At 40.5% G+C, this 25,631-nt stretch overlaps 1 protein-coding gene across 4 annotated transcripts; it reads left to right on the top strand.

Moving 5' to 3' along the window:
- Positions 1–3,498: 3,498 nt before the first annotated feature.
- Positions 3,499–24,596, top strand: LOC132840605 (myotubularin-related protein 3). 4 transcript variants are annotated; one of them, XM_060862371.1, is made up of 20 exons: positions 3,499–3,671; positions 9,322–9,399; positions 9,518–9,604; positions 10,086–10,202; positions 10,448–10,530; positions 11,650–11,813; positions 12,190–12,286; positions 13,083–13,196; positions 13,282–13,454; positions 13,572–13,706; positions 14,639–14,750; positions 15,464–15,659; positions 16,178–16,363; positions 16,541–16,711; positions 17,365–17,510; positions 18,549–19,431; positions 21,450–21,560; positions 22,112–22,200; positions 22,788–22,814; positions 23,702–24,596. In XM_060862371.1, the coding sequence occupies exons 2-20, from the start codon at positions 9,397–9,399 to the stop codon at positions 23,880–23,882; spliced, it is 3,075 nt and encodes a 1,024-aa protein (XP_060718354.1). In that variant the 5' UTR covers positions 3,499–3,671; positions 9,322–9,396; the 3' UTR covers positions 23,883–24,596. The 4 variants fall into 4 exon arrangements, with proteins under 4 accessions (XP_060718354.1, XP_060718356.1, XP_060718357.1 ...); XM_060862373.1 differs by having other exon boundaries at positions 9,518–9,580; XM_060862372.1 differs by lacking the exon at positions 3,499–3,671 and adding an exon at positions 6,505–6,582.
- Positions 24,597–25,631: the final 1,035 nt, after the last annotated feature.

The raw sequence follows: 25,631 nt of genomic DNA on the forward strand, positions 1-25,631 counted from the left end.
AGTCCCATGAGACACTGGCTGACCATGTAGATCAATCCCTGGCAGGGTGACCACCGGGTGACAAGACTCCAGCCAGCAGTAGAACAACAGGATTGAAGAAGTAGCTCCGTAAGAAGAGAATCACAGGTTTAAATATTGCTTCGGTCATCATGGTTTCTGTATATAGAGAACGCTGCACATAATCTAATAATAAAGGTTTAAGGAAACAAAAGAAAACATAAAATGTATGATGGAGTTTTTTTGTAGGGTGAGATTTACGGTTGGAATGTTAAGTGCTGCTGCTTTAAGCAGTCAAGTTTTCAGTAAAGTCTCTAGAGCACATACTGTAACCATAACTTTCTGTTTTCTGGTCTGCTTTTTTATGGCTGGTGACAGAACTATAACATCACCTGAGGGTTAACAGGGACAAGTTTTAGTGATAACAGGATCTAACTTTTGTAGTGGATGTTCTTATGTATTAAATGTAGCTATAAATGACTTAAAAAATAAAACCTTGATGTGTCATTCATTAAAAATGTGATTTTTGACCATAGTCTGTCTGTTTGTGAGATTATTTTCTCAGACCTAAGTGTGAGATTATTATATTAACTAAAATAATATGTGGTTAGTGGTGGTTCTGTGGTGGTTTCATTCCAAGCTAGAGATGGTACACCTGTTTACCTGATAAAATGTCCTTGCTGAATAAGCCTGGAGTGCCTAATAAGTTAGTCTATATTGTTGCTGTCGTATTTTGTCATCTATTTGTTTATTCGACTAAAGAGCTGGAATGCAAACCTTTATCCTATTATGAGCCGGATATTCCAGAGACTTTTGACTTTTAAGCCATTTTAAATCTCAATCCCTCATTGTTCACATACCATACTACAGCACACAAAGCAGTTGCACTTTAGATCTCACAGTCAAGTGCTGCATTATGTTTCCACCAATCTAGTTATTCCATGCTTTGTTTTTTGTTATCAGGAAAGCTAATATTTACCCAGTTCCACATATACCAACAGCTTCTTTTTAGCACTAAAACAATTACACACACACACACACACACACACACACACACACACACACACACACACACACACACATATTGCAATAATATCTTGATATTTCAAATTAAAATTTTGCAGTTATATGTTAAAACTAGGTCCTGTTCATTATCTATATGGACAGGATTTTTAGGCGCAGTCGGGGGCCGGAGGGAGTCCGGTTTGGGGACCACAGGATTTCGTCTCTGCTTTTTGCAGATGATGTTGTCCTGTTGGCTTCTTCAAATCAGGACCTTCAGCGTGCACTGGGACGGTTTGCTGCCGAGTGTGAAGCGGCGGGGATGAGAATCAGCACCTCCAAGTCCAAGGCCATGGTTCTCAGCTGGAAAGGGGTGGCTTGCCCCCTTCAGATTGGTGGAAAGCTCCTGCCTCAAGTGGAGGAGTTTAAGTATCTTGGGGTTTTGTTCACGAGTGAGGGAAGGATGGAGCGGGAGCTCGACAGGCGGATCGGTGTATCTTCTGCAGTGATGCGGTCGATATACCGGTCTGTTGTGGTGAAGAAAGAGCTGAGCTGCAAGGCGAAGCTCTCTATTTACCATTCGATCTACGTTCCTACCCTCATCTATGGTCATGAGCTTTGGGTCATGACCGAAAGGACAAGATCCCAGATACAGGCAGCCGAAATGAGTTTCCTCCGCAGGGTGGCTGGGGGCTCCCTTAGAGACAGGGTGAGGAGCTCGGTCACTCGGGAGGAGCTCAGAGTAGAGCCGCTGCTCCTCCACATCGAGAGGAGTCAGCTGAGGTGGCTTGGGCATCTGTTCCGGATGCCTCCTGGACGCCTCCCTGGGGAGGTGTTCCGGGCATGTCCAACCGGGAGGATGCCCCGGGGAAGACCTGGGACACGCTGGAGGGACTATGTCTCTCGGCTGGCCTGGGAACGCCTCGGTATTCCCCCGGAGGAGCTGGAGGAAGTGTCTGGGGAGAGGGAAGTCTGGGTGTCCCTGCTCAGACTGCTGCCCCCGCGACCCGGCCCCGGATAAGCGGTAGAAGATGGATGGATGGATGGATGTTAAAACTAATATTTTTTTCTTGTAAACCTCTTACGTAAAAACATTTAGAAAGCAGCAAGATAGTGTATGTGTAATTACAGAAATCGTATCACATTAGCACACACGTCTTAAACATCACTGATGCTCAAACAATATTCTCAATTGAATGACATTACTATGCAAAACAAGGCCTATAGTATTAAGTGTATAAACTCTGTAAATCTCAAACACTGAAAACTAAAAAAGAGAACAAACGCAAGGTATAATATAAAAAAATAAAAATATATAAGCGCCAGTTAATTTTGATAACATTTAGAGTAATTGGTGTCCTGCTGGATGCATGTAGGTGTTAATTCAACGTTGTGTAGATCACTGCTCTTAAGTATAAACCATGTGGAAGCATGGTTCATTGACTGGTTCTCAAAGTGAGGTTTGTGATGTGCAGCAAAGTATTGTGCAGTTTGGTGGAGCGAATTACAAGCGTTCAATTAGGACGGAAAAGCAATTTCATTAAAAATAAGGAAAAGTGCACATGCAAATGATATCAAGTCTCCTGTGGGTAGAAAGTTCTGGAAAGCTGTCAGAGATTCACTAGCTCAATTAATATGATGATGCATATCTGACTAACGTGCTTAATATTTGCTATATTTTTATAAATATTTGAGTTATATTTTGCAATTCATCTTTGCATCTTTTGCAATTCACCATTACTTTGGCCACTAGAGGGTGGTATAAATAAAAGTGTAAAAAAAAAGCTCCATCACATAAAGCCATATTTAATAGTGAAGGTTGAGCTTCACTAAACATTTTTTTTTACAAAGTTTACAAAGTTTTCAAATGAAACTAAACTCAAAGAAAGCTCTCTAACCCTTAAATCCTGCTTCTAGAGAGATAAGACACTGAACCTCACATGTTACTGTGCAAACACCATCTTAAGAGTCTAAACGGTTTAAACTGGATTTCAAGCCGATTGTAAAGTAAAACAACTTCATCCAATGTTCATGTTAAATGCAGTCAGAGTTCAAGAATATTTGAAGTATTTTCCCAGTGACGTGTCGTTCGCTAAAGAACTGAATCTTCGAATCGACTCATCCGGGAACTCTTAAAATTTTGAAAAAAGTGTTCGTTGTATGTGTAAAAAAAAAAAGACAAATAAATTCACTCAAAATTCTTCTGAAACGACGGATCCAAACGCAACTTTAATTCCACTAGTTTAATGCACTATTTATAGGACGAACCTTGACGTATTGTGTTAGTTCATGAACGTAAACAGGTTGCGAACTTGCCATTTCCCTGTTAGGAATAATGTTAACAATTTTTTGGTGATAACAGCCTGATAGACGAGCCACGTCTCAGATGAGCCACGACTCTTCGCTTTCATAACAGATTCACCACGCTCGTTTGTTTACAACCCGAATCCCGCGCGTACGTCATGACGTCGCGAACGTTTGGACGCGGTGACGTCACCCCCCCTTCCCTTCCCCACTTCGCAGCAGTGAGAGGAGAGTTGAACGATGGCTGCTTAGTAAAGTGGCTCTCTGGTGCGACCCTTTTGTTTTTCTTCGATTTTTTTCTGGATAAATCGTCGAAAGGAGCGCGCGGAGTGAGTGAGACGGCGCCGGGCGCGTCAGACCGACCCGAGGTGAGTGTTTGTGTGTGAGGCCTCCGGCCTGTTGACGGGGTTCCGCCCTCCTCAGAGCCACAACACAAATACAAGCGCAGACTGTCGCATTACAGCCCTGAACACCGTCACTGCTGAACACTACAAGCTCAACACTGTCACTGCTAACGCCGTACTGACGTGTGCACACACACACACATAAACCGTCACAGCCGGCCGATGGAGATAAATAAATTGCTATGCTAAGCTAAGCTATGCTAAGCTAACCAATAGCTAGCTTCGTGGGTAAAATAACACTTAGACACATGAAGAGGACGTCAGCGCTGCTGTGTGCTGGGGTTATATCGGTGGTGCTTTAGTGCTGGTCACATAGCAGTGCAGTGCACAACCTGGCTGCCAAGGACACACACACACACACTCTCTCTCTCTCACACACACACACACAATCTCTCTCTCTCACACACACACACACACACACACACACACAATCTCTCTCTCTCTCTCTCTCTCTCTCTCTCTCTCTCTCTCTCTCTCTCACTCACACACACACACACAATCTCTCTCTCTCACGCACACACACACACAAACACACTCACACTCTCTCTCTATGTCTCTCTCTCTCTCTCTCTCTCTCTCTCTCTCTCTCTCTCTCACACACACACCGGCTGCCTATTCCTTTTATCATCTGAGCCACACACATTTTACAGGATGGTAGTAATTTATCTGTAGTTGCAGCTTTTGCCCCTGGGCGTGGCAGCAGGGGTGGTACAGAGGGGCAAGCTGAAAGCATCCCTGACACAAAATATAATTCTGCTGAAACACTTCTGATCTGTTTGCAGATTCTGGTGTTAATGTCTGGGTTGCTGATGTATTTTCTTTATTTCTGTGTGACACTCTTAAGTCACAAGGGGACAATGATAAGCACTTACAGTGGAGTGTAACAAGAGGTACACATTTCAAGGCACAGGTTAGAGTAAGGGCTAGAGTCAGAGAGCTCTCACGCACACAAACACACACTGTCTCTGTCTCTGTCTCTCTCTCTCTCTCTCTCTCTCTCTCTCTCTCACTCACACACACACACAGTGTCTTTCTCTTACACACACACACACACTGTCTCTCTCTCTCTCTCACTTTTGCTCTCTCTTTCTCTCTCACACACTCTCTTTCACTCTCTCTCACACACACACACACACACACACTCTCTCTGTTTCTCTCTCTCTCTCTCACACACACACACACTATTTTCCAGTAATATTGTCCATTGATTGTAAGTCCATATTTATTAGAAACCAAATGTACCACATACAGCAAAAGTCTGACCCAAAGTCCCAGAATGCATTGCAGCTATACCCAAGAGTGCACTCAATAGGCACAGGTGTCATAAGATGATAGGCATGATGATGATGATGATGATGATGATTGTGGTATTGGTATAAAAGTTGAAGCTTTGGAATCTGACCTGTTTGTTACAGAGTAGGAGGTGAGAGAGCGGGCAAACTAAAGTACTAAAGTCCTGCTGCAGTCAAAATGATACAATGTCCAAAGCTTTTATTTTCGTAGGTAATGTCGGAAACCAAAATAAAAAGATTAACATGTTAATGACATGAAAGATGTTAGATTTTGAACTAAATCTCAGATGCATAAAGTTAGTAAGCAATTCATTCAAGTGGATTTTACTTACTATGTGACCTTGAATCTCATCTGAGAGGCTGTGTACTGCTGTTCATGTCATGTCAAACTTAATGAATCATATCTACCTCAAAAAAAAAACATATATCATCTTTCACTGCCCTCTTTTGCCAGCCCATGTCTTAAAAAATGTTTTTTTAAATGCAGTTTCAATCATACATTCAATCCAAGCTAAAAAAAATAAACAACATCCTGTTTCCATTGACAAGATAAAACAAGAATAATTATGTACAACAACGCAGTTATTCAAACTGCTTTGAAAGTATTCGGATATCTGGATCTCACATTATAACTCGTTGTTAAAGGACCGATTTTATTTGTATGGTATTCGTTAAAAGACATTTTCACAAAGCACCTGCAAATCCGAATGTTGACGGGTCTTTGATAAGCATGTGATGATGGCAAGGAAAAACTCCTTATAATAACATGAAGCAACCTTGAGAAGGTTAAAAAAAAAAAGATCCCATCCTCTTCTGGTTGTTACTGGAAAGTGAGTATACTATGAGGTCAGACAGTAGTGAGTGCTTGAGTGAAAGAAGATTCATAGTCATTATGATTATTGCAGCAGGTCTGAAGGTCAAGTATCCAGGTGAGATCAAGGGTAGGATTTGGACAGAAACTAATGGGCTTTAAGGAAATCCAGATCTTTTGCATCTCCATGTGGGATCATCCAGCAGAAGATAAGTTACTAGTGCTGAAGTAGAGCATCAGGACGCAGCAGGTATCACAGCGTCAGGGGCAATTCAGGATCTAGAAGGCAAGAGAGAGAACAGATTATCAGTACGCTCTAATCATACAGTGGTTCAATGTGGCGTACAGCCAATCATCACATCGACCAGTCGTTATTGAACGTGTTTAACTCGTCAGATCGAGAAGCTAAATACGGTTAGTACCATTTCTCTTCAGAGCACCGAGGAGCAAAAGCAGGTTTCGGTGTCCCAAATGACTGCCAGACTGCCAAAAATTTAATTTCTCATTTTTTTAAAAAAATAATATGTGATCTGTTTGTCAAATTGTATTTAGTTTTTGGCAGCAAAGCAGGACATTAAGATGTCACTGATAGTTAATTATCATCCAGGCCAGACTTTTATCACACTTCAGCACTAAGGCGAGAGTCATATGATCCTGATGGTTAAAGCCCTCCTCTGTGTTACAAGCACTCGCACACTAAACCGACCGCCTCTCGGGACAGCGTTTTATAAATCAACAATCCGTGATCTGGGTTCACAGGGAATATTCTAAGGTGAGACTTGTTTTTAAAGTGCTCTCACAGCACATCTGTTTTATGTGATTTGTAATACTAAAGTGTTGTTTTATGACAGTGGATATTTGTGTAATTTTTTTTTACCCCCATCTAAATACACTCTACAATTTATTATCGCGTAACACCTCGAATTAGACGTGTTGTGTTTCGGTGTACCGATGAGCCGATCACGGTTTCTTAGTGAAAGTCTGGGTTCAAAGATCAAACAGTGACTATCGCAGTTCATTCGGATTGAGCTCCTGCGCTAGCGGTACTAACGGTACTAATCAACACCAACGATTCGAGTGTTTGAATAAGCAGTGTTCACCAGTCTGATTGGCTGTTCGGTGCACAAAAAAGAGAAACGGAAACGAGCAAAGAACACTCAAGAAGGCAACTTCTGCTTTAGACAGCTCTGGTTTTGTAGTGAAATGGTTGAAGGGACCTTTTTTTTTTTTTTTTGGTCCACACACACAATGAGATGAAACTCATATATGCCATTATACTGGTGCATCACAGACACCTTACTATTTCAGTATTTTTTTTTTTTAAAGTGCAGTAGTAAGCAGTCTGGAATAATCTCTGGATGCTTCTCTTTTAATTCGTTTGATTTATTTATTTATTTTTCCTGAGGGAGGAATTTGGGATGAAACCAGAGGAAACCTGCATGGACAAACTGGGACCCTTAACTTGCAACACCGACGTTTTTATCTCCTACAAAATGTTTATATGGCGCTTCGCATACGCACACTTACTTCAGGAACATCTAAAGTTTTCATTTGTGCTTAATTAAGTTCCTAATTAATGAACTACTTAATTAATTAATGACTAATTTTGTGTTCTCTTTATGATCTCAGACCTTTCTACTTCCTCACTGCTCACTTAAAGTTAGTGGACTGCAGTCTGATGAGTTTACAGAGAGCTTGGATAGAGTTTATTCCATAGGTTTGTCCTACATTAGTGTGTATTTTTTCTGAATGTTTCTGCTGTCTTTGATCAATCTGAGTTGTGGGAGTCACATACGGTCTTGTGCTTTTACAGCAGACATGTCTAGTTTAGTGGATCATGGCACTAAGGATGTGACTGGGACAATGATTTGGGTCTGTTGCTTTGCTCGTTTGCAATCTTGAGATTTCTGCAACTCGTGTGTGTGTGAATGTAGTCTACTACACGTGAGAGTCTGATGTTGACATTATCTCATCTGGGACTCACCTGGTATCTCACATCAGATCCGATAACACGCGGCCCAGCAGGTCTGGTCCGGGGTCAGTCGTTTCCCACTGCAGCGCTTCAGCAAAACACTCACGTCCAGTCTGTCTTCGTTTTAAAGCAGAGATAAGATATGTAGAGTATAAAGCGATTCTTGAGTGAACACAACACATGGGTGAGGTTTCTCTTCATCCTCGGTAGCTCCATCCTGTCTTTTCTGTCTGCTTAGTCGTCGGATTCTGGGTCAGAAGGTAGCTGCGTATGACGAGCTTGAGGCCGACTTCATTTGTATGTAGACAAATGAGGCAAATTAGAGTGTGGGAACACTGACATGAAATGTGTTTTTTTTTTTTTTTTTTTTTTTGTCCAGTGCCATGTTTTCCCAAACTTTGGAAAACGTTTAAGGTAACGTAACAACATATTTGATGCAGACTAAGGGACAAATTATTGCATGATTTTTATGGCCCAGTGACAAAGTTTGTACCTTCAACGAAAAGTCATGAAGACATTTTTGGTTTCAGTTTCATCATTCGTGACAGTATAATTTATCTTCTCTCAAAACGTCTCTTGTTTTTTCCTCTCCTTTTTAATATCCTTTTATTATTTGTCAATGTCAAAAGTTTTAAACAAATGTTAAGCTTACAGCTAATAAGCCCGTGAGCCTTATTATGGAAATAGTCCGCTGAACATCCAGCACGGTCGTTATCCTTCACGTGGATTATTATCAACTGCCACAACCTCTAGATAACTGAACCTGATTTCATACAAACAGAGAATACGGACACGGCAACGTAGGTGCTAAAGAATACAAACTGCAGCTTCTGCCTTTCAACTAAAGAAGGTTATCGTTCTACGTGTTATACTGCTTTATACCGCAGCGATCAGCCGACGGATACAAATGTTAACGTATTAACAAAAAAAACACACAAAATATTATACGTATGTTGAACAAATGAGCGATTCTCATCACACAGTTGTTCCCTCAGCAGCATCTCCTTTGCTTTTGTGAGACAAAAAAACGCAGCTGGTCAGTTTACAGAGATGCCAGAAAGCGTAAACCTTTTTCTTTCCTGTGCTCGGAGACTCTACACACTCACCACAGAGTGTTACAAAGTGCTGACATCCGAGACGTCTTCCATAAATGTTATATAAATGCCTCCTAATAAAATGCTACAACTTTATATGTATTTTTTAAATTTTTTTAATCCAACATCATGTTTCTTTTTAAACCTCTAATTTGAGGCTTAGCACGGAGCGAGGTATCATATATATATATATAGAGATAAGAATGAGCCTATAAAAATAAATCATCTATTCCTGTTAATCCACAAATTTGACTAATCAGATATGAGAATGCAGCCATGCCGTGGTATAAGGATATTTATTCTGTCAGCGTGTGAAGTGTGAAATGTTCAGAGCCTGGTTAGGTATTTTTTGTATACAGTGTAATGACCAGATTTGACATTTCTGCTCTGCCTGGTCTTGACTGTACAGCTTTCTCAAGTGAGCGTTTGTTTCCGTGTGTTTCAGCGCTAACAAATTTTGACGAGGTTGAGCTCCAGCAGAGAACTGGTTCTTTTTGGAGAGCCCCCTGAAATAGGGGCTATGGTGAGTAGACGGTTTGCTCAATACAGGCTTCTGATGTTGAATCAAGAGCGGATCTTAAGTATAACGATACTTTTTCCACACGTGTGTGTGTGTGTGTGTGTGTGTGTGTGTGTTTCAGGGTGAAGAGGAGCAGCCCAGTCCGGAGGCTGGGAGCCCAGATGTGGAAAAGGAACATCTGCAGGCTAGTAAACTCCTGCAAGCTGATGTATGCACTCATCGTCCACTTGAACACATGTTAATAGAAGCAATCATGTGGCATCAACAGTGTGTTTCTGCCTAAACTAAAGACTATGAATTTCCCAGATAGGCATTTTGTAAAATTTACAAACAAGCCTATTAAAAAAAAAAATTAAAACAATTTTTTAAATATTATATTTATTATTAATTTTATCATTTTACAACAACAGAAACGAAACAAAAAATATATACACATAACCTAAAAGAAGCAGCAAATGAAAATAAATACATGTTGATCTTTCTCAGCGAATCAGATCTCGTGTACTTTAATTTTTCCATCCATTCCATCCATTTCCATCCATTCCATTCCATCCAATATTTCCATCTGATTGGCTGATTAGACAACTGCATGAACGTGCAGCCGTTCCTATTAAATTGGACGGCGAGAGTATATACTTGGGTTCATCTTTCTGAACGTTCTGTTTTAATGATGGGATGTGGTTGTGTAGGTCCCGTTCCCGGTGCTGCACGGCGAGCGCGTGGACTACGCAGAGAAGACTGAGGAGGTTGTCATCGCTTTGTCGAGCTACCGCCTTCACATCAAGTTCAAAGACAACACTGTAAACGTAGGTCTCGCTTTCACAAGCTTTTGTTCTCTTCACATGTGTGGTTTCTGCACTAAGACGATCATGTGTGGGAGACCGAACAGGTTTTTGTATAATTGAAAGGCTCTAGGCGTTGGTGCAAAAATGCCATTCAGACAGATATGGTGCTTTAAAATCCCGCAGTAATACGAGTCACAGTGCATTAGTACGTCATGTTCAAAGTCGTACCTTTTTAGCTCACGGTCTTCTCCTCTCTGCTCCGTCAGGTCCCTCTGCAGCTGATAGAGAGCGTGGAATGTCGAGATTTGACTCAGCTTCATCTCACCTGTAAAGACTGCAAGGTTATCAGGTGTGTATTAGCGATGCACTCTCTGCCTTTCATACGTTCATAACAACGTTACATTACGCTATGACCTCTTTAGTCTATTTAACAGCAAAATCTTAGCTACAAAATGGATTATTCATAGAATATTTTGCAATCTAAATCTAATGTAAACAGGACATGGGTTAGATTTCAGACTGAGCGATCAAGTGGTTAAGGCTCTGGGTTGTTGATTTGAAGGTTCAGGGTTCAAGCCCCAGCACTGCCAAGCTGTCACTTTTGGGCCCTTGTGCAACGCCCTTAACCCTCCCTGCAGGGCGCTGTGTCATATCTGCCCCTGCGCTCTGACCCCAACCTCCTCAGTATCTGTATTGTATATATTGTGGTGATAAAGGCTTCCATGCCCTCATTCATTCATTCATTCATTAAGTGATCAATAATACAGATATCTGTACATTATGTTTATTAAGACGACGCATACTCCAGGCATCAGTCATGTTGTTCTGGTATCTGTACTGTTCTGTAGTTTGGATGTTTTCACGTGTCCAGTAAACGATGGCGGCTAAATAAATACGATGAACTCAAGTGTGAACTTTTACACTTTGTGATAATTCAAAATGTTGGGTATTTTTTTTGCTGTTATTTTTTTTAATTTAACGTAAACATTGACTAGGTTGTTTAAAGTACTAGACATTTAATACAGTAGACGTAAAGCTACTGTGAGGTGTTTTAAAGTAGTCACCGGCTAAAAAGTTGAGCCCTTGCTGTAATGGTTATCGAATGGCTGTTTGGTTAAGAGCTGAAAGAGCAAGAAATAAAGGCGTCTCTGATATGGTTTATGAGATTTTTGTGGCAATGTTCAAAATAATCAAACGTAAAAAAAACAATGAAACGGAGTAGCAGTGTATAAGTATTATAACTAAATATCACTGAGGTAAAATATATTTATTCTTGTGTAATACTCAGGTCATGAGTAAAGTGGAATCTGAGCATGAATGAATGATTAAATCTTTTTTTTTTGTTGTTTTATGTGTATTGGAAAGATATTTGGGGATCTTGGTGGTGGTTAATGTACTGTAAGAGAGGTCTCTTTAAGGTGTGTGTGGTGGATAAAATGAACCTGAACGCTGTTCTGTCTGTCCTCAGGTGTGAGTTCAGCTCGTCGGAGCAGACACAAGACTGGCTGCGGCGGCTCACTGCAGCTCTACGTCCTCCCGCTCGCCTCGATGAGATCTTCGCCTTCGCATTCCACACCTGCAGTGCCAGCGTACCTGCCGAACGAGACCTGCATTATGAGATTTGCCACACTGGTACAGGTTACACAACACCTCAGCTCACACACACTTATATAATTATGCGGATTTGTAGGACTTTAGACTGATTTCTGTCACCTCAGGTTGTTAGTAAGAAATCCTTATGTGTGTGTGTGTGTGTGTGTATATATATATATATATATATATATATATATATATATATATATATATATATATATATATATATATATATATATATATACTTTAAAACCTGTCCTGACTCCTGTGTGTACGTGTGTGTATGTATGTATATATATATATATATATATATATACATACATACACACACGTACACACAGGAGTCAGGACAGGTTTTAAAGCACTCACTTGGAAAGATGGTTCATTGTTGTTGTTTTTTCCTCATGACCTCCAGGAGAACACGTGAAGAACCGATTCGGGTACGAAGTGTGCAGGATGGGCTTTGACACCCACAGTGCCTGGAGAATCTCTGACATTAACAACAATTACAGGTGACTCTTTATCTGGGAAAGTCACTATTTCAGCTTTGTATAAATGGAAAATATTTGATACTTGCCTGAAAGATTCTGCATCGTTGAACAACACGACTACAAAGACAAAGTTAAAATTGTAAATTGCTGTAAAATTTGCGATTATAATAACTACAAAGTTTTATTATTCAAACGGTTTTAAATATCCGTGAGACGTTAATGTTATTCACATAAACAGTGTCTTTTTTTTTTTTTTTTTTTGAGAAATCCAAAGGAGGAGGTGATTTATTTTGGAGTAAAACTGACATTTAGGAAGATTTTGCATTTTCTAATGATAAAGAAAAGACTCCACTTGGATTTCTATAGTTATCTAAGCTCAATACAAAGGATACAACATGATAGCAATTAGAAACCTATGTAAAATTTAACTACAAACTTTTTGAGGTTAATTTCTCAATTTCTTGGGATTCATCCAAAAGGTTTAAGAAGCCATGATGTCTAAATATCATGTGAAGCTAAATATTATTTGATCAGTGATGTCATACCAAAGGTCTAACAAAAAAAAAATAAACAAAGACAAAAATGATTCTGTATTATTTTTAAATCTATAAATTAGTTTTAAAACAACCGCAGCATAAAAAATGCATAACGAATAGAGTCTCATCATGACCTCTTCAGATGAAGTTGAAAGTAATTATGAGGTCCACCACAACTAGGGAGGTTCTAAATGATATTGTATATAATTATAATACTTGGCGATTAAGGGACATTTTTGTACATCTTGTATTACATGTTTGTGTTGAATTTCTCTCTTCAGACTCTGTGCCAGTTACCCTGAGATGATTTTGGTGCCGAGCTGGGTGACAGACACGGAGTTAGAGAACGTGGCGGCATTCCGATCCTGGAAGAGAATTCCAGCTGTTGTTTACAGGTGTGTGTGTGTGTGTCTCAGTCAGTTAGTCAGTCACAGATGACTTTAGTGCCTGTATTCCGTATCATATTTCATTTTGCTGTAGACACCAGAGCACGGGCGCTGTGATTGGTCGGTGTGGGCAGCCTGAGGTGAGCTGGTGGGGCTGGAGGAACGCAGATGATGAGAACTTGGTGCAGTCTATCGCTAAGGCCTGTGGTATGGACGCCGCAGCTGTTAAACATCTGAGCAACGGTTCCTGTGTCCACAACAGCTCAGGTAAATGTGGGAGCTGCTTTCTTACCACTCACTTAATTGTTTTGGGTTTAGCAGCACAACGATATTTGTTTGCTGTGCGTTAAACTCTGGCTGACGTTATTTTTTTGTATGTATTAGATCCTGACATAACCAATGGCAATGAGGAAGTGGAGTCAGATACCCCGCCTCCTCAAAAGCTACTGATACTGGATGCCAGGTCATACGCTGCCGCTGTGGCCAATCGAGCCAAAGGAGGTGGCTGCGAATGCCCAGGTACACACACCTACTTGTTTTTTGTCTACTTTTATTACTATATCAGAGACCGTATGAGGCAGTTCGCTGCCTGACGTATAAACGGGATAAAGCGTAGCTCAGCATGTTGAGTGTCTTACATAAGTCTTTCCCCACAATAAAGAAAAACAAATTGCTCTAGCATGAGCTGGAAGAAAGCCAGCGTATTAACATTAACAGACACAGGACACCGCTGTCTCTGTCGTCCCGTTTAATCCTGAAACAAGATCGACATGTCCGTGTGAAGAAAAGGTTACAGAGAGCGTGTGTTTTAATTGTAATTAGCTACATGGAAACAAGACTGAGCTCCATATTAAAATAAAAATATAATTTATTTGAAGACAGCACCGTGGCTAATACTTTTACTAAACTTGTGGGGTGTTGTTTCACACCACTGGAAGCCCTTTCCCCTTATCCACATTACTAATATTTTGACAAGCAGTGTCATCCTGACATGATTAACCTGCACTACACAGCACTCTCATTTCCGGTCATTGTACAAGGAGAATGTCCTGAGTTCAATCTGTGTGAAGTACAACCTATCAGTGTGTTTGATTTAGCTACTATTAGAGAAGCATCGGTCTGTTGTCGGCCATGTATTGCACTGCACACGCTGTACGAGGCTTTAACGCAGGTTTGTAGGAACCCATGTGGGATTTGTGGCTTAACATGTATTCTGGTGAACACCGTTACCATAGAAACAGTCAACAAGGTTGGTGTCATCAGTGGTGTTATGGGAATACACATAGTAGTAGTAGTTGGAGTAACCTAAAATGACCTTTTTAGTGGTAATAAAGCCAAAGGCTACAGGTTATTTGTCATATTTATCAGATTTAGCAGGAATTCCTTTTCCTTATTTGAATCCTATAACTTGAAGATGAACTACGAGGAATAATTTGATCTGTTTTGTGCAGAGTACTATCCAAACTGTGAGGTGATGTTCATGGGCATGGCTAACATCCACTCCATCAGGAGGAGCTTCCAGTGCCTACGGGCTCTCTGTGCACAAGTGCCCGACCCTACCAAGTAAGCGCTGCCTTCTACCACTTTAAATCAAAACCACACGAGACTGAAAACACTGTTGGACTGTGAGGACAGAATGTAGAGTCAAAAGCAAGAATTCGACACGTGAAACATTGTAGGAGTCCACGTTTAAAATTCAAATGCAGTTGAATTTTACTCATCCCTCTTGAGATTTTTCACATTTTGTAGTATAAATAAAATAAGCAAGGTCGCCAGGTTATTTACAAATGTCAAATTTGTGATTGCGTAAGTATTCCAACCCGTTTCTGTGAAATTAGCTGCTATCAGAAGTCTCGCGAATAGTTTAACGGAATCAAGAGTCACATGATTAGAGTAACGCAGTAAACCTGTGAGCAATTAGTGTCACAGGACTTTTTAATATAAATACTCCTGTTCCTGGTAAGCTCTAGTGCACATATCTAAACACACAGCGTCATAAAGAGCAAGGAACCATGTGAGAGAAGTTCTGGAAAGTATCAAGCAGGATTTGGTTACGAAAAAAATCCCAAACTTTGATCATCCCACTGAGTTCCATTATGTTATTAATTAATAAATGGAAAGCATACGGTGCAGATGTCCCGTCCACCAGAAGTCAGAGAAGCAACCACATGTAGATTTATGGCATTAAATATTTTTATATTAAATTCAGCTGGGTCAAAATGCAACTTATGTGCAATTTATTCTTTTATTCTTTCTTACTCATCTGTCTATCTCAGTTGGCTGTCTGCTCTAGAAGGCACTAAATGGCTGCAGCATCTGTCTTTGCTGCTAAAGGCGTCTCTGTTGGTAGTGAACGCGGTGGATCGGGACAGCAGACCCGTCCTGGTGCACTGTTCTGATGGCTGGGATCGCACGCCGCAGATAGTGGCTCTGTCTAAACTGCTGCTTGACCCCTACTACAGAACCATGGAGGTGAGGAGACACACACACACACACACACACACACACACACAAGCTACGACATGCGGTTCAATTTAAACGAACCTGATAACCCTACAGAGAGGTAACACCCTGAGTATGTCTTTAAGAGGCTTTGAAGGCGGGGAAGAATTCCTGGCATGTTTTTCCCATTCACGGTGTGCTGTAACATACTTTTTATATGTCCCTTCTTGCCCAGTTTTATATCAGTGAAGGTTGTTCTTATTGGCTGAGCAGTTTCTCGTACATGCCTCTATAAACTACATACCGTCTGTATGTAAACGTATAAGTTTGATTAATCGCTTATGCTTTAACGAGCAGAAAAGCTACCTGGAAGCATATCTACATCTAAAAATGCTTGCTGCCATCATACCAGACAGCACCCTCATGTATGATAAGGTTTCCTTGACTACACAAAAGTGAAGAAAAAATACCATGAGATCAGTAAATATATTTCCATGGACAGTTTTCTTTAATAAAAACAGTGACTGTGATTTCTTTCATCCTTTCAGGGTTTTCAGGTTTTGGTGGAAACCGAGTGGCTGGATTTCGGTCATAAGTTCGCTGATCGATGTGGACACGGGGAAAACTCAGAGGACGTGAACGAGCGCTGTCCCGTCTTCCTGCAGTGGCTGGACTGTGTGCACCAGCTGCAGAGGCAGTTTCCCTGCTCCTTTCAGTTCAACGAGGCCTTTCTGGTAGCAGACGCCACCTACTGTTCCAACTATACATTGCACCTGGCACCACCTCATTCAGAAGCAATTTATTGCCTGAACTTATAAATTTACCAGTGCTTTGTTGCTCTGTGAACATTAATAGATGTAAATGGATGTAGCAGTTGTTAGCTGGCACTTAACTGTCTGTGTGTTACACAGGTGAAGCTGGTGCAGCACACCTACTCATGTCTATTCGGGACATTCCTGTGCAACAGCCGGAAAGAGCGAGAGGAGCGAGGCGTACTAGAGAACACCTGCTCAGTCTGGTCTCTGCTTCAGCCAGCTAACCGAGCCTTCCACAACATCCTGTACTCGCCACACTCCGAGACGGTACAGCGTCTGTTCTCTGTTTAAAGCTGTTTCGCTCCACATTAGCGGGTTTTATTCTCTGCTCGGTGATTGACGGCATACATGAGACAACTGTAGAGCTCTTTAAAATAGCATTTGGCAAAATTGAGTAGATTAACACTCGCAAAACTGTTGCACAGCTGGCTGTGGGATTGTAGAGGGCAAACGTACACAATGCTTTAAGGCTGTTCTCAGTGTTGAATCTCTCATGAAAAGCAATATATATATATATATATATATATATATATATATACATATATATATGTATGTGTGTGTGTGTGTGTGTGTGTGTGTGTGTATATATATATATATATATACACACACACACATACATATATATATATGTATATATAACAGTCTCTTTATTTATATATATATATATATATATATATATATATATATATATATATATATATATATATATATATTATATATATATATATGATCAAAAATAACTGTTGCATATCTAAAGTCATATTCCCATATATTACAGCAATTAATCCTCTCACTGTGTCTACTACATATCCATATTTATAAGCACATAAACCACGTCATGGTGGCGGTTTAAATAGCAAAAGGATCATGCTGTTCCTCTGACCATCTGTATTTTGTTTGTTGGGTCCGTGTCCTGCCAGGTGCTACACCCGGTGTGCCATGTGAGGAACCTAATGTTGTGGAGTGCGGTCTACCTGCCCAACTCCGCTCCCTCCTTGCTTTGTGACGAGTCGTGTGCTTCTTATTCCACTGCTTCAGCCTCACCTGAGGACACGCCTCCTGGCAGGTAAACGCACCAGTGGCTCATTAACTCCTCAACTGTTCCTTTTGGTTTTCAGTGCTCTGATTGAACAGATTCTACTAAAGACTGTTATAGAAGGTTTCCTGCTTTATTAAAGAAACAGGACGAACACAAGCTGTCTATTCCATTACTACATAATCACTGTACCTAACATTTATCGGCATCGAAGACAATTAAAATACTTGTTTTTGTAGGTTGGTACTTTGGTCGATGTGTTTCTCCATTTGGAGTTGGTTTACATTAAGTTAGGTCAATTATCACCACATGGTTTTGAGATCCATAAGGCGCATGTAACATGCAAAGCTTTAGCTGCATGTTGTTGTTTTTTTTGCTTATGAGTGAAGAATGCATTGTGGTTTATTCAACATCCCACTGTCTTTTGTTACATTTTATGAAATCTGTGGTCCACCCACTGCTTGATTTACAGACCCTGGCATCAGGTTTATTAGAAAAATCCCTCATGCCTGGGGTTTAGATAGAAGGGCAATATGCAGTGTCCACCTGGTACTATTTTAGGGAATATTGCTATGGCAAGTTCCAGTATATTTCAGATGAAACGAGGCAGTCGGACATATTTGGCTTGTGGGCTTTGAGCTGAAAACCCATGTAATATCTCATGTTTATTTTAATAGCCATGGAACTACAAAAATTGGCTTAGGAACATCTCTATTTTTGAACTCTTCCCTGTCTTCCCGCTGTCCCTGGCTAGATAACTGCTCCTATATTACTTACTGTTTTAGTTCAGTACTAGCTATTTGTCAGAAACAGACCCGAACGCGATCGTAGTGTCTGAATCTCATGTTCCTTAATGGTAGCTAAACCTGTCAGTACAGATATAGAGGATGGTGTCGATCCCAGGAACACTGTGTACTTGTGTGAGTTGCTTCGAATCGGGTTCAAAAAGAATTACTAATCATCAGAGTCAGCCATCCTACTGTATTTCCATGCAGCTGACTTGTTATGTCTAGGATATGCAAAAACCTGTCTATAAATAAACCCGACAGATCAGTTTCTTTCCTACAGACTGCCAAAGACTCGCTCCTATGACCACCTGCTGACAGCTTGTGAAGGAACGAATCTATCCGCTTCGAACCGTCGCTGCAGCGATCCCAACCTCAACGAGACGTGGCAGGAGCACCTTCGATCAGAGGCGCGAACAGCAGAAACGCAACCCAAGGAGAACATTGAGGAAGCAGAATGTTGTAATACACATCATCCTGAAATGACTGGATTAGACACAAAGCTTCCAAATGATGGATTAGTCAACAGGGTGGAGCATTCGGACTCTAAAATAGAAAACGGGATTATTTTGGTAAGCCAGGGTGGAGAAGCCTCACCAGTTGTTAGTACAGCCTGTCTAAATGAGCTGTCCAACGAGGTGCCTGAACAGAACGGTGAGGATTCAGCATGTGACGAAGTGCTAAGACTTTCTGCCTCTTCGACGCCTCACCCTGGTCACGGCACTAACAGCCAGGGATGTTTATCTCCTGAAGAGCCTCTCTGTTTAGCTAATAACCTAAAATATCACCCCTCTTCTCCACATGAAGAATCTACAGAACCATGTAACATGCCCTGCTCACTCCACTCACCTTCACAGTCTCTTTCCCCAAAGCTGATTACTGACAGTTATGTGTGCAACAGTGAAGATCTTCGCATTAACGGCTCCGTTTCACAGAGATCCCTGAGCCGCCAGACGTCCGTAGCAAGTGCCGGGTCTCTACAGCTGGGCTGTCCCGGGCGAACGCCAGCTCAGAGCGCTCACCTGGGCGAGGACGGACTCAGCATGCACAGGGACGCCGTACAGGTGCGGCTCAGGCAGATGGAGGCGGGACATCAGCTGCAGGTGGAGACGCTGAAAAGGCAGGTGCAGGCGCTCTGGAACAAGCTGCACGTCAGTGGAGAACTGGTGAGACACACACACTCTCTCTCTCACACACACACACACACACACAAACTGAGTCTTTCATCTCTACTACACCTTCATCAAAGCATTGCAGTTAGAGTCCGTCATCCATGTAGCACGTATGAGATAATGCCTGACGCAAGAATCCACACCTTTTCCCGCGTGCCTGCTTTTGTAATAGAAATATAAGCTGCTGGTTGTTGCAGTATGTTATTAAACATTTACATTACATATTTTCATGAAATGTGCTTGTAAATTAACCGTTCAATCTGTATACATTAAAACCTTGACCATTCGGGATCAGGAGGAATCGCGAATGTTTGGGACGAGTCACTAAATATGCTTATTTCTAGAGTTTAACCTCCTAAATATGACCCAAATCATGCTCCCAAAGCACCTTAATTTAATGTAAAAGTTAGCTTTATACATTACCCTTAAAAAAAAAAATAAGTGGTTGACATAAAAATATAGTACAGTATCGCCTAATGGCTATTTGCCACACTAGCACATTTACACTACAGTATACTAATGTTACCCCGACAGTATACTAATTCACTGGCTGCTGTTTTCACAGTAAAGTAAAACCAAGTAACGAAGGAGACTGTAAATTTCATCACTGGCGTTTCTTTGTCATTGTCAGGAAGGTAAACTTCATATGTCATAGTCAAGTCATATAACGAAGGTACAACACATAAAGACATACCGAGAAATAATAAGTTATAAAAATGTGTGCACAGTAACTATGACAAAGGAAGAGAGATAACAATATATATATATATATATATATATATATATATGTATAATATTGTTTCCTACCAATTTTACACTTAAAAACATAACCTTGTAAACTACTCAAAAAATTAAACCCTTCTGCAGGGTTTTTCGAGGATTTCGCAGATCTGTGAAAAAATCGCGAATGCAAATTAGTTAGGTTTAATGAAAATTTCGCAAATCCCTAAACGTGAATGCACGAGTTATTACTGTAATGCACCGTGTCAGGATCAGAACTACCGTGTCACATGGAGCTGGTTGAGGTTTCAGATTGTCCTCAGGAACATTTAATGGTTTACTTTTTCTGTTCTCAAACGGGACAGAAGGAATAAAAGTGTGTGACAAGCTGTTAGAAGAAAACCATCAGCAATCGAGTGGTTTAATGCTGTCATTGTTTCCACTATGATTATTTTCTAACAACAGTCTAATAACATCCATAAGTGTTTTTGTTTTTCCCCCCCTCTTACAATGTATTAAAGATTAAAGTGTTTTTAACTAAAGATACCACAATTTTTCTTTTTTCCCCCCAGAAACCTTGAGCATCAACAGATACTAAGCTCATATAGCTTTCTTTAAAAACATCAAACTTTAATGTTTTTTTTTTATAAATATAACTGAAGCAACACACACACAAACACACACAAATCAATTGCATTGTAAATATGATGCATTTAATACATTTTGAAGTATAAATACAAATCAATTCAATCCTAACAAAAGTAAAAAAAACAAACAAAAAAAACTTCTCGTTCTATGTAAACATTTCGTTTCGTCCTTTATCCGCTTCAGAGTTTTGCTAAAATCATGTAATGTTTGAAACTTCCATAAGACTTGAGAGAGAATTTCCTAGTTTATAGAAGCTATAAATTTTTGTTTGTCAGTGTTGTTTTTGTTAATAAGACAAATTGACACAAAAAACCCACCACCACTTCTCGAAGGAATCAGAAGGCAAAAATATTTAAATTGACTGTTATACATTGTTGGCAATAACACCATATATTCTTTTATCCATTTATTAGTGGCTATTATACAGAGCGTCCTTCTGTAGAAACGACAGCATGAACGTTGATATAAAGGTTATATAGAGTAGAATAACACAGAGCTGTGAGTAGATCCAAACCTTTATCATGAGTGAGAAAACGGTTTTCCTGTCCTTTTCTTACTACAGTAAAACATGAAAATCTTCACACGTGTGCAACAGATACAATAAGAAATGTCAGTGAAAAGCAATAACGTGAAATTTTGTCTAGACTCCGGTGCCAGACGGGGAGAATAACGTAGAGGCCGTTCATCTGTCTCGCTGCGGCAACGAGTTCTTCCCCGAGAGTGGCTGGGAGAATGAGGATCAGCACGACAAACAGGTAAGAGAGCAAGTGACCAATGAGAGGAGGAGTGTGATTAGAGTTAGATACCCAACTACACACAGGTCTCCATCCAAAGGACTTTACATGGAAGGTGTTTAATTGCAGATGTAGTTGATTCGAAACTGCAGTATCAGCGATTTGTGTGTGTGTGTGTGTGTTGGGGAGACATCACACTGACAGATATATTTAGTGATGTGTGTCAATAAATAAAACCGAGTTCCACATAAACATCGTCTGAATCATCTGGTACACCTGTGTGTTCATTGATTAATCAGCCAATCAGGGCAGCAGAATAGCAAATATCAACCAGGTCAAGAGAGTCTGATCTGAGTCTTAAGATGTACTTTAGCTGGATTAGATAACTTGTACAGGTGTTCCTAATAAAGTGAACAGTAAGTGTGTGTAAATAGAGATTGTTTGATCAAAAAACGGGCAGAAAATTCGTTCTTTACCTGACCTTTATGTTGAGGAAAGATGGTGTGTGTGTGTGTGTGTGTGTGTGTGTGTGTGTTTAGGAGAGACAATGACTGTGCTGCTTGTGTTTGTAGGTCTCTCGCTGGTATTCCGAACACCTTCCGACACACTGCTACAGATGCGAGAGCAAGTTCTGGCTAGCTGCTAGAAAACAGCAGTGCAGGTGAAGACACCATCTATTCTCACTTGAGGACATGTTCTCTGTTTGTCTTTTACATGTTACACATCACAACACGCTCACAAAGTTTGCTAATCCTGGCCATGCTAAAGAAAAAGTGTTTTTCAGGCTAATCTCTATCCACCACTTGTCTCAAGTATGTGAGATTACTACAGACAGAAATGTCAACGTTTTTCTGTAGATAGTAAAAAAAAAAAAAAAAAAAAAAAAACAACCTTGAAAATGAAACTTGCTCAATCAGTAAATATTTAGAATTTAGTATCGAATTCAAAACTAAAAAGATAACAAGCAAGCATGACAGAACCTTTTTTTTTTTCTTTCTTTCTTTCCGCATAGGAAACGTGTCATTTCTTGTCTGTGGTAAACACACACATGCTACAGCTGATGTGGGCAGTGAGAAAGTCTTTCCTTTAAATGTTCACCTGGAGTGTTGTGTAGAGTAGCGAAGTCTCGGATGATGAACAAAGGTGGGGTCTTCAGGTAGTTAGGCCTTCTGCTGTCCTCTCAGTCTCTCTCTCTTTCGTTGTGACTTTTCATCCTGTCCTCTGTCTCCCCCCCTTCTCTCCCTACAGTGCCAGAGAACCTGTTGAGGAAGCCTGGTGAGATTCCTCTTCCCCTCTTATTTCACGCATGCACTGTATTTTTTCCATCTGTCTGTCTCTCTCTCTCTCTCGCTCTCTCTTCCATTCCTACACCACAGCAGAACTATATAAATGTCTCTGTAATATAGACATATTTAGTGGTCATATTTATTGTTCTCATCCACCAGTGATAACAGAGGTGCCAACATTGCTAACAAGAAAACACTAGGAGGTTGTGCGTGTGTGCGTGTGTGTGTGTGTGAGCGCAGGACATGCTGTATCGCTGTGCATGAGATTTCCTCTTTCAGATGTGCACCAAGCAACAATAAAACATACAGTATAGACTGGTGTGATCCCTAGTTATAATATTAATAAAACTATAAGCAGCAGCTCATTTTTTTGCAATAATTTCCAAATGATGGTTACAGATTCTATAAATACAATGTGGTGCATTAATAGTCGCCCAAAATTTTTGTAGTGAACTTTGTGGTGTTGTTATGTAGCTGTGTGTGTGTGTGTGTGTGTGTATGTAGCCCTGAGTTTATGGTGTTTATTGCTCTATTTTTGCCCCAAGGGTGATTTTAATTCACGTTTAGAAACATGAGCCTGCCTGTATGTGAAAGTGAAAGCATCTGCTGCAAGATGCAAACCAGATTCTGCAGGCTTTGAATCATGTTTGTTAAAGTTGCCCCCTCACCCTAGCACGGAGGCAAAAACATACAACTATAGTGTTATGTTGGCACCACTGTCACTGTGTAGACAAACATTACTTTAAATGAATAAAAACTTAACATCAGAAAACTGAAGGTTTGTCAAAATCTAAAACTAGCAAGCAATAAGCTGCTGGTTTGGTTAAGTTGAGTTTAACAGATTAATGTACTGCCCCCTTATTGTCACCCCTTTAGGAATTGCGGGAACGTGTTTTGCGCCAGCTGCTGTGACCACAAGGCGACGAATCAGCCGTTATATGAACCTAACCGCGTGTGCCAGGCCTGTTACGGGCACCTCCGCCCATCAGCTGTGCCCCCTGTGCTGCCTCCTGCTGACCTGGAGCTGGAGAAACCCATTACAGCCAGTTCCAACTGAACAGAACCCTTTACATGCTGATCAACGACTTTATTATCCTCTAGGAATCTTAACCAAATCAGCATCATGTGAGAAGTTCAGATTAGATTAGTACAATTTCCAACGCTGAAGACAACGGAGGTTTAAATCCCAAAAACTAAGGCGTCAGATAATGAACATAATTTATTATTAACGTTAGAAGCGGTCGTCTCTCCGCCATGTGGATTCTAGATTAATGTTAAGCTGTGCAAAAAAACCCCCTCACAGGCTTTTATATATGCAGTACATCATATAAAGCCATGTGGAATTCTAGAGATCGACTCTGTGCTCATGTGAATAGCAGATGTGTGTATATAATGCCATGTACAGTCCAAAAAGAGCACAGTGTATATGCTGAAATTAAAATAATTCAATCTGAGTAATGAAGCACTTTTGACGCCTTTTTGGAATTTTTATTTTATTTTTTTTGCTGGACTGCTGGATGAACTGAATACACAGCAAACCCGAGACGAACAGGAACAGATGACGCCTTTGGCTTGCTGATAAATGTCTCAGATGTTGTCACTTTTATCCACTGCCGATAGAAAACAGGATTTTGTGTGTGTGTGTAAAAGCTTCCTCCTCCCTCACCCTCTCTCTCTCTCTCCCTGTACTGCTGCTGCTGCTTTTGGAGTCTTTGAAGCTCTGAAACATATAAGTGAATAAAATAAAAGCACAACACACTGCCAAGCCAAACTTTACAGGCTCTAAAGGTGTTTTAATCAGGCTTGAAAAGAAAAGCCAGGATAATCATGTTCAGTGGACTTTTTATTTAAAGGGGAGGGGGCGGGGGATAATCATAAAATGCCCTGCATAAGTATTCACCCCTTGAACCTAGACCTGGGCTTCTGTCATGAATCCATATAGTGTATAATAGCCCATAATATAAATGAGGAGGGAGGCACAAACAGTAGCCATTAGAAGTCACATAATTACTTCAGTAGCTTTAAATTGTTTGAACGTCTGTAGAAAAGAATTCACTGAAGGGTCCGAGGCAGTTACTTTTGCTTTGTGACCGCTGTATCGAGGTGAAGTTTCACCTGTATATTTATAAGCTGTGGTCTTAAAGCCCAAGTGGGGACGACTGTGGTGTCTCTGGTTAAAAAGGACGAAGAGCTTCTAGACTGATGTTCACCGTGTTGTTTTCTAATTCTTCTGTAGCTGTCTTTGCCACCAAATATAAGCTATGTTTTTCGGCTTGGATTTTCTGTTAGTAACATTCAGACTGTTCAGAACAGAAATGAAAGACAAGACACCCCAAAGAAAGATAGTTTCTTTTAATAGTTAGTAGTATAGTTAATGCTTTTGACATTTAAAAAAAAAAAAAAAAAAGAAAAGAAATAGTAATAACTACAAGGACAGCTACTTGTCAGCAGTTGTTGGACATCAGCGTTACGAGCACGATGGAGGAAGTGCATCAAGTAACAAGGAAAGGAAACGAGGCCGTAACGGAACAAGTGGGTTCTGGTTTTGTTCCTCACAGTTTACATGCTACAGAGTGACACGGCACGGTACGAATGGCTATCCTGGTGACTCGGTGCTGCACTGCTGGAACGGTATACTGAGAAGTCACTATGGATAGCTGATCCGTCAGTATAGCGTTCGATCTGAAAGAAATAATTCTCTGCTCATATTTCTCATATTATTCATTCATTCATTCATATCCTGAGGGTCAAAGATCATGCTGGTTCAAGTAATAAACCAGGACCTTACTATATATATATATATATA

This window comes from Tachysurus vachellii, chromosome 26 (genome assembly GCF_030014155.1).
Source record: "Tachysurus vachellii isolate PV-2020 chromosome 26, HZAU_Pvac_v1, whole genome shotgun sequence".
Classification (NCBI taxonomy): Eukaryota; Metazoa; Chordata; class Actinopteri; order Siluriformes; family Bagridae; genus Tachysurus; species Tachysurus vachellii.